Source organism: Trichechus manatus, unplaced genomic scaffold (assembly GCF_000243295.1).
Source record: "Trichechus manatus latirostris isolate Lorelei unplaced genomic scaffold, TriManLat1.0 scaffold00062, whole genome shotgun sequence".
Taxonomy (NCBI): domain Eukaryota; kingdom Metazoa; phylum Chordata; class Mammalia; order Sirenia; family Trichechidae; genus Trichechus; species Trichechus manatus.
The window spans coordinates 10,372,835-10,386,490 of NW_004443998.1; the positions used below are offsets into that span (position 1 = coordinate 10,372,835).

The 13,656-nt window shown below is 40.7% G+C and overlaps 1 protein-coding gene across 3 annotated transcripts in view; it reads left to right on the forward strand.

Annotated features, from left to right (window-relative positions):
• WWTR1 (WW domain containing transcription regulator 1) overlaps window positions 1-1,037 on the forward strand; it is a 159,813-nt gene extending 158,776 nt beyond the window's left edge. The window contains exon 7 of one of the 3 annotated variants that reach the window (XM_004379197.1): window positions 298-694. In XM_004379197.1, the coding sequence (XP_004379254.1) occupies window positions 298-482 (185 nt within the window). In that variant the 3' untranslated portion in view covers window positions 483-694. Of the gene's footprint in view, window positions 1-297 lie in introns of all 3 variants that reach the window. The other 2 variants (XM_023733838.1, XM_004379196.1) reach the window with 2 other exon arrangements.
• Window positions 1,038-13,656: the final 12,619 nt, after the last annotated feature.

The window sequence follows — 13,656 nt, forward strand, 5'->3', positions numbered from 1 at the left end:
CTGTCGAGTCCATTCCAACTCATAGCAACCCTATAGGACAGAGTAGAACTGCCCCATAGGGTTTCCAAGGAGCAGCTGGTGGATTCGAACTGCCGACCTTTTGGTTAGCAGCAGAGCTCTTAACCACTGCACCACCAGGGATTTTTTTTTCAGACCTGTGATGAATGTAATCTTCTGTTTAAATCTAGGCACCGTGGAAATAAAAATAAGAGTGATATTAACATTTAAACTCTTCCTTTTTCAAGAGCTAAAAAAAAAAGAAAGAAATTAAAATTGCTTCCTTTCATTCTCTTATAGGAGAAAATGCAGGACAGACACCTATGAACATCAATACCCAGCCGACCCGCTTCCCTGATTTTCTTGACTGTCTTCCGGGAACAAACGTTGACCTAGGAACTTTGGAATCTGAAGATCTGATCCCCCTGTTCAACGATGTAGAGTCTGCTCTGAACAAAAGCGAGCCCTTTCTAACCTGGCTGTAATCAGTTCCGTTGGAACTTGGATGCAGCTGTGACCTGACATTTCCTGGGCCTCTTGGGAGAAGCGATGGGTCAGAGCAAGTCTGCAGGTGTGCCACTTTTTGCCTCCGTGACCCTTGCTCTCCCCTTTCCATGTGGCCAGTTTAATCATTGCCTGGATTTGATTGACAGTAACTTAAGTTAAACTCATAGGTAAATATTCTGTCTTCATTTTCTGCAAGCCTGCATTCCTGGGATGGATTATGCAGAACTGTTTCTGCAGAATTGATTCTCCTTTTCTCTCTCTCTCTCTGTTACCCCATGACTAAGCTGTAGGAGTGGTAGCTGAAATTGATAGATCAATTGATTAGAAACCATATACAGCTGACCACAGGCAGTGTCTTCTGACGGGTGGCTTGGTCCAGGAAATGTGCACAAAATGAGACCTGATTTGCAGTTTCAAAAACTGTATGGATGGCAGTAGTATCAAATGCTTTAAAAACCTATTTAACTTGAGCTTTAATCATTGTATGGACAGTAAAATTCTGCCGTAGGGAGTACAATGTAGTTTTGAATCCATGCTGCCTCCGATGGCTCTTATTACTCTGTATTTACAAAGGTGCGCATGGTCCTATTGTAGTCTGTCCTGCATCATTTTACTGCGTAGCATCTAGACAGCCAGTCCTTCCAGTGGGAGAGTAGTAGCATTATAAGTCACAGTTCTCACGCCGCAAATCTTGTGCAAGACACCAGTTTGGTACCAATTTTGAGCATTTACTCAACAAAACTTTTTAAAATTGCAGCTTGGATTTTTTTTTTTTTTCTTTAAATTGCAGTTTGGAATTTGATGTGGAGGTTATAAAGCACTATAATTTTGTAGCCGAAGACAAAAGGCAGCCAAATGTTCTGGATCAATCAGTGGCAACTGTGTTTGGTGCCTTTTGAAACTCTTCCGACAACATTGGGACAATATAGCTTTCAGCCTGATGGTACACATAACAAGCAGTAGCTTCTTAAATTCTGAAGCCTTGTCAGTTTTGCTTTTCGAGATTTCAGGTGTTTTCAATGATCTTATCTATGAAACTGTTTGGAGGATGAAGCAGCTCTCTGACTGACTGTAAAAAAAGGCCCTCTGAGGGCGTAAGGTGGAGACGTATGTTTCTGAATTCAGTAAAAATGGATCCCTTAGTATATTATTCTAACGTTGTTTGTTACAGTTGGTATAAAAAGGCATGAAATACATACTCAATACCTCTTATGTAACCAGGAACATTGTTTTATTAGCTTTTAAGGACTGAGAGACAGCATTAGGCTCACCTGGCCTGCAGTCTGCCTGCAGTACCAATGAAGTCCTCAACTGCTTAATATCTCCAGCTGACATTATTTATAATATATGAATTTAATCTCTTTAAAAAATGCATTGCTGTTTTGGAAGACATTAATAATTCAGGTCTCTGGGAGGAATCTTTTCATTCCTAAGGGGGCTTATTTGTGGAGGATCTTGAATCGGATCCTTTTCGCTATACCAGAATATAGACACAGAATACATTTTATCTTGTTGGAAAGAAGGCAAGTGAAAAGGTCAGAGATGAAGTAGTCAAGTTAAGGACTATAGTGGAAAGGATACTCGTTGTGAAGTGGAATTAGATAAGTAATAGTTCCCCAAAAGCAAGACAAGCAGGAGGTGTGAGAGGTGCCCCAGAAGAACAGAGCAACAATTTCCTACTACAACCTTTATACAAGACTGTTGTAGAAGAAAAGGCGGCTTTGGTGCACTTTATGTGGGAGGAGGAAGGGCAGGGCAGGTGTGGGTCCGCCTGTGTCATTACTGGGCAAGTAGCGGGCAAGAGCATAAACCTGCTGTGACTTCCAACGCAATGAAGTGATTTCTTTTTCCTAAAGGCCCCATGGTTTATGTTCCCCTATTCCTTTCCCTCTCGCTAAGCGCTCTGAGAAAGATGGGGTAGATGTCTATGTTGCTACTAAATTGAAGGGAGCACTATTTCTTTTTCTTGTTTGTTAGCAATAATTGCAAAGAGAATTGTACATTCTTTCTAAGCAAAAAGAAAATCAAGGGACCTAACAAAACTGAGCAGTGTTACTGTATTTTTTTAAAAATATTTTTATAGACTTCATTTTCAGGTTATTAAATGTAAGAAACACAGATACCCTTCTTTTTTTTTTTTAATAGTTAAAACAGTGATGATTTTTGCATTACCGATTTTTAGAAGTAATTCTCTAGGAGGCTTGTGGCATTAGAAAATACTAGATTTTTTTTTTTTTTTTTAGTGAAATTAGTTGGAACATTTATTAATGAACATCATAAATATTTTTCCAAAATAAAACATAGACTCTGACTATATGTTTACTAATAGATAAAGCCAGATAAAACTTTGTTTGTGTTGTAAGACCATAAGGTATGGCCTTTATCAAAGAATACTAAAGATAGAAACCCTAAAGTAAGGAAAGCTTTGTAATGGCCGTTTCTCATCAATGTAAATGTAAAATTCCCTAAGGAATTCATGATAAGGTGCTATTTATACGACATTTCTTATTATAAAACAACTGCCAGGGTATCTAGTCTTTTTAGTCCTAAATGAATCAACACACTTCACCATTTCACCCAGTAATTTTGCCAATAGAAAAAGTATATTAGAAAGTGAAATTGAAAAATAATTTCAGAGACCTTTGAAGGTTTCTTTTCCCCCAATACGAAATACAGTGTGTTGAAGTGAATACGTTGTCAAAACCTATTTGTAGCTCTGTTAAATCTAAGTAGTTGCTAGATGGTATTTCACCATAGTATTTAGGATGTGAGTACCATTTCTTTCACTGATTATGCCGTATATTGGTAAGCACGTAAAACAGTAAAAAATTAGTGTGCTGGGGGTGCTTTGACCACATCTTGGTGGAAGAGTTCTCTGTAGCAGAAAGTGATCTGGAGTGAAGCAAAGTATTGCTAATTACAGCTTGTGTTCATGTTGTAATCAGGAAGTAACTCCTGAAAGTGTAACTTTTATGGAAAAAAAAGTTCAAAAAAAAAAAAAAAGGAAACTGTAGATTAATTTAATTGGGAAAATGGGTGATTGACAGAGACCTTTTCCCTAACACACTACATCATTTATGTGCTAGTACTTTAACTTTTTTAAAAAATGTACTTCTACATTTTGTAATATGACATATGTGTGTTTATTTTTAATTTAGAATGCTATGCATACAGAAAGTATGCCGCTAAATCAATCAGATCAAACCATTTTACCTGGAGTTTGGTACTGGTTTTTACTTCTCTGATTCTGTATAAGAAAAATAAATGCAATTGAATTTCCATTTGGAGCCTTTGTCTTTGCATTATTTGTGTGTGTTCCTTTTGTTGAGAGTTTTGAGTGGTACTAAAGAGAGGCTTATGTAACCTTCCTGGCAGACAATGAAGGAAATAAAATTCTGTAGGCAAACATTTTTTTGGCTTAGAGGCCTAGTCTTCAGCATTGTAAATATCCACAGAATTCTGGTTTCTGCTTTATTTGAAGTAACCCAGAGAGATTTTTAGAGATATAGGTATTTTAAAAGTGAAGAGGACTTGAAGCACTTACTGATGAAGATCAAAGACTACAGTCATCAGTATGGATTACACTTTAACATAAAACAGAAATCATCACAACTGAACCAATAAGCAACATCATGATAAATGGAGACAATATTGAAGTTGGTAAGCATTTCATTTTACCTGGATCCACAATCAACGCCCATGGAAGCAGCAGTCAAGAAATCAAACTGTTTGCGTTGGGCAAATCTGCTGCAAAAGACCTCTTTTAGCTGTTAAAAAGCAAAGATGTCACCTTGAGGACAAAGGTATGTCTGACCCAAGCCATGGTATTTTCAGTTGCCTCATATGAATGCAAAAGCTGGACAATGAATAAGGAAGACCAAAAAATGAATTGATGCCTTTGAATTATGGTGTTGTTGAAGAATACTGAATATACCATATGTCAAGGATTGAATTATGTCCCCCCAAAAATGTGTGTATCAATTTGGCTGGGCCAGATTCCCAGAATTGTGTGGTTGGCCTCCATTTTGTGATTGTAATTTTATGTTAAAGAGGATTAGGGTGGGATTGTAACACCACCCTTACCCAGGTCACATCCATGATCCAAAGTAAAGGGAGTTTCCCTGCGGTGTGGCCTGCACCACCTTTTATCAAGAGATAAAAGGAAAGGGAAGCAAGCAGAGAGTAGGGGACCTCATACCATCGAGAAAGCAGTGCCGGGAGCAGAGCGCGTCCTTTGGACTGGGGTTCCGGCGCAAAGAAGCTCCTAGTGCAGGAGAACACCGAAGAGAAGAAGGCCAACAGGGAAAAAAAGCCTTCCCCTGGAGCTGACGCCCTGAATTTGGACTTTTAGCCTACTTTGACTGTGAGGAAATAAACTTCTCTTCGTTAAAACCATCCACTTATGGTATTTCTGTTATAGCAGCACTAGATAACTAAAATACCGTGGAATGCTAGAAGAATGAACAAGTCTGTCGTGGAAAAAGTTCAGCCAGAATGCTCCTTAGAAGCAAGGATGGTGAGACTTTGTCTCATGTACTTTGGATTAGGAGGACCAGTCCCTGGAGATGGACATCATGCTTGGTAGAGGGTTAGCGAAAAAGAGGAAGACCCTCAATGAGATGGATTGACACAGTGGCTGCAACAATGGGCTTAAACATGGCAACGATTGTGAGGATGGCGCAGGACCGCTCAGTGTTTTGTTCTGTTGTACACAGGGTCACTATGAGTCGGAGCTGACTCAATGGCACCTAACGACGACATATTTTTCAAATATTACACTGTCCTTTTAACACCCTCATAGAGAACCTCTGTGTTAAAGCAAATCGTTCATATTGACTTCGACATCAGAACTATAGCTTTCTTAGTCTTTCTTCTGTTATTAACAATAGGGTGTGGCCTTTTTTGTTGTCAAAACTGAAACCAAAACAACAGCTAGGCATTCGTTCTTAGAGTGGTGTTGTGAGGATATGTTTTCTCACCTGTGGGCTTCCTTGCCTCTCACTGTCATGATGCCTTTGTCCACTTGACAAAAACATTCGATGAGATCGCTCTTAGCAGAAGCATTCAGATAAGCAACAGAAAGGAGAGATGTTGGTGGAAACAACTTATCAACATTCCAAAGTCTAAGTTTCATTCATTTTTTTAGAAAACATACTTGCTGTCTTAGTTATCAAGAGCTGCTACAATATCACAAGTGGATTACAAACAGAAGTTTTTTCTCTCACAGCCTAGTAGGCTACAAGTCTGAATTCAGGGCACCAGCTCCATGGGAAGGTTTTCTCTCTCTGTCGACTCTGGGGGAAGGTCCTTGTCATCAATCTTCCCCTGGTTGAGGAGATTCTCCTCGCAGGAACCCCAGGTCCTAAGGACGTGCTCTGCCCTCGGCACTGCTTTCTTGGTGGTATGAGGCCCCCATGTCTCTCTGCTCACTTCTCTCTTTTTTTTTATCTCAAAAGAGATTGGCTCAAAACACAGTCTAATCTTGTAGATTGAGTCCTGCCTCATTAACATTGACTGCTGATAATCTCATTTCATCAACATCATAGAGATAGGATTTACAACACATAGGAAAATCACATCAGATGACAAAACGGAGGACAATCACACAATACTGGGAATCACAGCCTAGCCAAATTGATACACATATTTTGGGGGGACAGAATTCAATCCATGACATTTATTATTTGTATCAGTGCTTGTCACAGGGTCTGCTTCTGGGAACCAGACCTAAGGCGGTATCCAGAATATACAAGAAACTACAAACCAGTAATAAAAACAAACAACCCAATAGAAATGTGGGCCAAGGATATGAATAGAAAATTCATGGAGAAGGAAACTGAGTGCTAAATAATTCGTCAACCTCATTACTAATCAGGAAAATGGGAATTTACGTACTAATGATACACCATTTCACTTCTATCAAACTGGCAAAATTAAAAAGACTGATAACACCAAGTGTTGGCTAGGATGTGGGAAAACGGGTACTTTCGCATTGCTGGTGACGGGGTAAATTGATACAGCTACAGCCACTTTGTAACCTCCATGAGACCAGCAACTTCATCTGTTTTTCTGACGACTGTATCCCCAGTCCCTGGGGCAAAGCCCAGCAAATATTGGTTGAATGGAACTAATTTTTTTGGCACACTGTATTCTCCAAGAAAGCAAGTAATTTCAGAAGGGGCACACAAAACAATGGAGTTTCAAAATAAGGAAGAAAGAACTTCCTAGCGAAGTTAGTTGACTAAGCAAATTTGTCACCCATCCGTGGGGTGACTGGTATTGCAGCTAAACCAGTTTAGAGCTGAAACGTGTACATTGATAGGATATTTGAGTTACTTTTCTTAAAAAAAGATAATCTACTGAAATTTTATTTATTGTCATTTCCCATTAAAACCTCATAACTACTATTTTTTTGGACTTTCCTTGGGGTACTTGTTTTTCATAATTATGATTTAATATTGCATGGACATTGAAGCTCTTGGGAATACACTTGATTTTTGTTGGAAGCACATATGGAGTTTGTAAGTGTTAGGTTCAAACATGGAGAAGCTATGACATCTGTCTTGCTACCCAGAATAGATAAATATATGTAATATATTAAAATGAATATAGAATCAAGATCAGACACATTCTGTTACATTTGGAAGGTTTTTTGGATAAGTTCCTGGTCACTGGAGTGAGATCTGTGCCTGCATTCTGGTCTTAGAATGAGTTTATTCCAGGAATGCCCCCAGAAAGTCTGGTAATTCAGATCCTCAAGGCTGAACTCCATAATGTAGGACACCTAGAACTTTCTCTGGAATGCTCCCAAATTTCAAGATTCACCAAATCAATTAACCAATGCATTTCACATTTTCAGGGTCTCTGAAGGCTTTGAGAAACTAATAAAAGATTTAGATGCTGTTTGCAGTAAGACACTTAAACTTAATGGCATTTTACATTGAATTCCAAGTGGCTCACAGCCTCACAAGGAGCCCTAGTGACACAGTGGTTAAAGTGCTTGGATGCTAACCAAAATGTCGTCAGTTCAAACCCACCAGCCACTCCATGGGAGAAAGATAAAACAATCTGCTTCTGTAAAGGTTACAGCCTTGGAAACCCTGTGGGCAATTCTATTCTGTCCTATAGGGTAGCTTTGAGTCGGAATCAGGTTTTTCATAGCCTGAATGAAGCCTTTCCATTGACCTTAGACTCTGCAAACCTTTCCTACAGATTGTCCTTTGAAATAGGTCCTGGTAACTTAAAAGTGTGAGTTGATAAAGCCTTGAACTGTAGTTAGCAAATATGTATAAGTTGTATTTAAAATATTAATATGCAAATGTCACAGACAGAGCTCTAAATGGATTTTTCTGCTTGTAAGTCATCAGGCCATATAGCCCATTGAGGCAAAGTGACATATGCTTCATATGTTTGCAGTCTGAGGACCAGAAGTAGGGTGACCAACTGTCCCAGTTTGCCCGGGACTGAGGAGTTTCCTGAGACATGAGACTTTCAATGTTGAGACTGAGAAAAAGTCCCAGCAAACAGGGAACAATTGGGAAGCATTCATCACGTATTCATTGGTGATGCAGCTACATAATTTGCAGGACTCTGTGCAAAATGAGGATGTGGGGCCACTCACTCAAAATTAAGAATTTCAAGATGGTGGCAGCGGAGCATTAAACCAAGTGTGGGGTCCTTGTAAGTGGGGCCCTGAGCAACTGTATGGGACACATGACCATGAAGCCAGCCTTGCTCATTGGTTTTCATTAATGGTGTTTATGCAGTTACGATGCTGGCAAAGAATATTGACTATACTACGGGCTGCGCGAAGAACGAACAAGTCTGTCTTGGAAGAAGTACAGCCAGAGTGCTCCTTGGAAGTGAGGATGGTGAGACTTCATCTCATGTACTTTGGACATGTTATCAGGAGGAACCAGTCCCTGGAGAAGGACATTATGCTTGTAAGGTAGAGGGTCAGTGAAAAAGAAGAAAACCCTCAATGAGATGGATTCACACAGCGGTTGCAACAATGGGCTCAAACATGGTAACAACCGTGAGGATGGTGCAGGACCAGGCAGTGTTTCGTTCTGTTGTACACAGGGTTGCTATGAGTCGGAACTGACTCGAGAGCACCTAACGGCAACAGCAACACGCAATCTTGCAAATCAGGGATTTTAAGTGCTAGTGTATCCCTCTGTAAGAATATGAAAGAAGAGGTTGACATAACAGTGCTTCATAAAAAAGAAATAATTACAATAATTATCCTAGAAATTAACCTTTTCCCCTAAAATAGCTTTTCACCAAAACTTCCAGGCAGCCAGCTGAGTGCTGAGCCAGAGCTAGAGCAAAGATTCCACCTCCGTGTTTCCAGTAGCTGGAGAGAGTTAGGTGAGTCTGAGGCACCTGGTACTAAACCAGATTTGTTTTCTCCTGAGGATGTCTCAGAATTACTGCCACATTACCCCCGCCACCTCCCCCACCCCCTGCCAACCCCTGCTCTGCAAAGAATGTAGGAGTCTTAGGACTTTCCTTGACATTCCCCAACATTCTCATGGTCACCAACATCAATCAACCAGCAATGAGTACATCCTTTTTTTTTTTCTTACAGGACTTTTGAGAGTCTGATAGCTGTAACAGATTGGAGAATAACAAACTGATATTTTAACCACAACTCTACTCCCTATAAATGACATGATTTCAGCAAGCCAAATTGTCCATCATTACCCAGGCAGACAGCCTGACTCTACACCATTAATATTAAGGAACTGTTTCCAGAAAAATCCCATTCATATACCTTACCTAGGTAACAATGACGTGATTAATTGGGTGACAAAAAACAAAACAACAAAACACACCCATTGTCATTGAGCTGATTCCTACTCATGATGACCCCATGTGTTACAGAGTAGAACTTCCTCCATGGGGTTTCCTTGGCTATAATCTTTAGGGAAGCAGATCACCAGGACTTTTTTTCTGTGGTGCTGTTGGGTGGAAGTGAACCACTAACTGTTAGCTTAGCAGCTGATCACAAACATAACTGGGCTATAAATGGAGGAAATTAATGCATGAGATTAGCAGAGATTAATAGTCACTAACACCTTGCGAAAACTGTGGGGCAGTTCTCCTCTGTCCTGTCAGGTCGCTGTGAGTCGGTAATGAGTTTGGTTTGGGTTTTAATATACTGCGCCCTAGAGAGAGAATCCATTTATGGGATTCGCACAGGGTAAAAGAAAGCTTTCAGGGAATCGGAACGAGGACAAAACATTAATGGAGAAAGGGAGGCCTGGCACATTCCATGCAGCCTTGGAGTCCTGTAGAAGGTGGGGGAGTGAGCATTAAGGAAGGACATGTATGGGCAGTCTCCTCTACCCATTTGCCCTGGGCTTTGCTCCCACCTACAGTTAAAAAGTTTACTGCCATGCAGCTATTAATTAACACTGTAGCCTTGGCCAAGTTTCTTAAAGTCTTGGAACTTCAGTTTTTTCACATGTAAAATTGGCATAATAAAATCAAGGGGAGGAGTGGTTACAATGAGAGAGTGGTGAGGATTAAGAGAAGTAACTTAGGTAAAACATCCAGGATCTGGTCAATAAATACTCATTCCTTTTTTTGTGAGCATTTCTGTCTTCCTCCCAAGTCATATACCTCTCCCGAGCACTTACTACCCTCTGACAATAAGAGGTAATTTACTTCTCCATTACTTCCTCATTAGCATGTCAGCTCCCTGAGAGCAGGGGGTTTTGTTGTTTTTCACCCAGCACCTTGAAAAATGCCTAGTACACTGTTCAAAGATGTTTTTTTAAAAAGCTTTGTGAAATGAATGAGCATGTCTGTGAGAATATCGTCTCTGCACTGAAGCCTTTCCTTTGGATGGCGCCATCTTTGACTTGTTAGCTCACACTTTCATGTCTTGCATTAATGAGGCTTTTAGAAAAAGTTCCTTGATGGGAAGATGTCAGAAAAAAAATTGGATTCTTTAGAAAGATGGCCATACCTTCCCACTGAGAAATAGCCATTGAGTGACCTGCTGAGGCCAGTTGCCATGAGAGGACAGCAGATGGCTTTGTGGCAACCAGCCCTGTCCCCAGGCTCCCACTCTGGGGAGCCACAGGTTGAGATGCGGGTAGGATGGGGCATCACGGAAGGGGGAAACAGAAAGATTGTAGAATCCTGATCTTTTTGTTTCCTTCTTTGTGCTCATCTATGTATCTTGGGACACCTTTGAATTGTGGTGTTGGCAAAGAATATTGACTATGCCAGGGACTGCCAGAAGAACGAACAAATTTGTCTTGGAAGAAGTATAGCCAGAATGCTCCTTAGAAGCAAGGATGGTGATACTTCGTCTCACTTACTTTGGACATGTTATCAGGAAGGATGTCCCTGGGGAAGGACATCATGCTTGGTAAAGTGGAGGGTCAGCGAAAAAGAGGAAGACCCTCAATAAGATGGATTGACACAGTGGCTGCAACAATGGGCTCAAACATAGCAATAGTTGTGAGGATAGCGCAAGACCAGGCAGTGTTTCGTTCTGTTGTACATCGGGTCACTATGAGTTGGAATTGACTCCACAGCACCTAACAACGACAACAACATATATCCTTGGTGGAGAGATCTATGGCATGTGAGTGAGCATGAATAACGTTATTTTTCAACTAAAGATTGTTTAAGAAAAGAAAAATATTCTCAGAGCAGCGTTCATAGTAATGTTGTATAATGCCTCAGAATATCCTAGGATGTTAGTTTAAAATGTGAATTTCTCAGACTTCCTGAATCAGAATGGGGTTGGGGATGGGGACCTGCAATTCTAGCAAGCTTCCAGGAGCTTGTGGCACACTCTCATGACTCAGGACCACCACACCTGATGAGTAGGTTCCAAATGTTTTAATCATGGAGCCACAGTGTATGTATGTTTGCTTATTTTTTTAATTTATAAATGATGTCCATATATCACTGTTCTAATGTATTGTGAAAAGGAGCCCTGGTGGTGCAGTGGTTAAGCACTCGGCTGCTAACCAAAAGGCCGGCAGTTTGAACCCACTAGCCATTCTGTGGGAGAAAGATGTGGCAGTCTGCTTCCGGAAAGATCACAGCCTTGGAAATCCTATGGGGCTGTTGTACTCTGTCCTATAGGGTCGCCATGAGCCAAAATTGACTTGACGACAATGGGTAATGTATTATGTACGTTATAAAACATTCACAAAAAATAGAAATTTAAAAAAAGATAAAACATATGAATTAGAATTCAGACCAATGCATCTCACAGGCAGCCGATCACCTGTCTATCAGTGGAGGCTTATGTGTTGCTGTGATGCTGAACAGGTTTCAGTGGAGCTTCCAGACTAAGAAAGACTAGGAAGAAAGGCATGGCCATCTGCTTTTGAAAACCATCCCATGAAAACCCTATGGCTCATAATGGAACATTGTTCCATCCAAAATCAACCATGGAGATGGTATAGGACTGGGAATTGTTTTGTTCCGCTGTACATGGGATTGCCACGAGTCAGGGCCAACTCAGCAGCAGCTAACAAGAGTTTATGTATGAACTTCCCACGCCACATTTTGGATGAGGGCGTGAGGATAATTGATGCCTATTAAATGTTATTTAACTGATCCTGAGGGTGATTGTGATGGCACAACATTCCTTTTCCCAAGTTTATGGCCCAACGTCAATGAGTATTATGAGGCAGCGTAATTATTCATAGAGGCTTTATTTCTGTTTCATTAGCTTCATTCATTCTCGTTCTGTCTCTCTCTTCCATCCTTTCTACTTCCCTCCTTCCCTCTTTCTCTACCTCTCCACAAAGTTCACATCTGGTGCTGGGAAAGACCGTCTTTTCTCAACCTGATGCCTCAACTGAAAATCCTGGATGGGAAATCTCAGAGTGTGAACTGGCATGTATGTTGACTTCAGGGCTGTGCAATGACCAGGTGCTTAAATAAGAACAGACAGCCCTGGGTCTACTCCAAGACTGACCCAGTTACAAAATCATCTACCATGAATCCCCGCCTAGAAAAAGCTTTAAATGCATAATTAGACTTTAGTCTGGCGCTTAACCATTCCGGAGTCATGAATTCTTTTGAGAAGCTAATGAAATCTATAAACTTTCTATGCAGCTTAAAAATTAAAAATGCATGTACTGTCATACTCATCTGACCATAGAGACCATCTTGGAGGGTGTGAAAACTTCTGGAGTTCTCAAAGTGTGGACTCTGGATCAGCAGCATCAGGATCCCCTGAGAACTTACTGGAAATGCTCCACTTCCAAACCTACTGAATCAGAAACTTTGAGGTGGGAACCACAATCTGTATTTCAGCAAGCCTCTAGAGGTCTGGGGAGGAAATAAAGACATGGGAGTCATGAACATACTCATTAAAACCACCTGAGTCAAGATGCTCCGGGGAGCATTTAGACCAAGAAAAGCGGTGCTTTGAGGGCAGAACAAAGTTGGGTACACCACATTTACCATCTTTTAAATTTATACATGTCATTTTGATGGTAAATAAATATTTATGCATGTATGTGTGTAATTAACTAGTAATTACTGAGCACTTTTTATGTACAGCACCCCTGGTTGCATAGTGGTTAAGAGCCTGGCTGTAACCATAAGGCTGGCAGTTTGAATCCACCAGCCGCCCCTTGGAAACCCTATGGGGCAGTTCTGCACTGTCCTATAGGGTCGCTATGAGTCAGAATTGATTCAACAGCAACAGCTTTTTTGGGTTTTGGGGGCCAGTCTTAATCGTCTTTCCCAGGAATTGTTCTAAACTCCGGACCTATTCTTCATTTTCTTTGTTTCTCTCTCTCTCTTTTCTTTCTTTCTTATTTAGTTTTTGTTCTATCTCACTTTTTGTATGACTGTACTCCACGGATTAGCACCCATAGATTAAGGTCTGTCTTGGAATTTTCTCTCCTGCTTTCAAGGATTGTGTGCCAAGACGGTTGTTCCATGGTTTGTTGACTAAATTTAGGTGCACTCCATGTGTTCTTCTCACAAGTTCAGTGCAAGCAGGTCATCTCCTGCTGCCACTTGGTTCTTTCTAGACTGAAGGATTGTGATGTCTGTCTTGGGGCATTCCACCTGACCCTTTGTTTTGTTGCCCCCATACGGAAATCTCCTCCTTAAGCTGTTAATATTAGAGTTATCCTTAGTTCCTGGGGGAGTCACCCA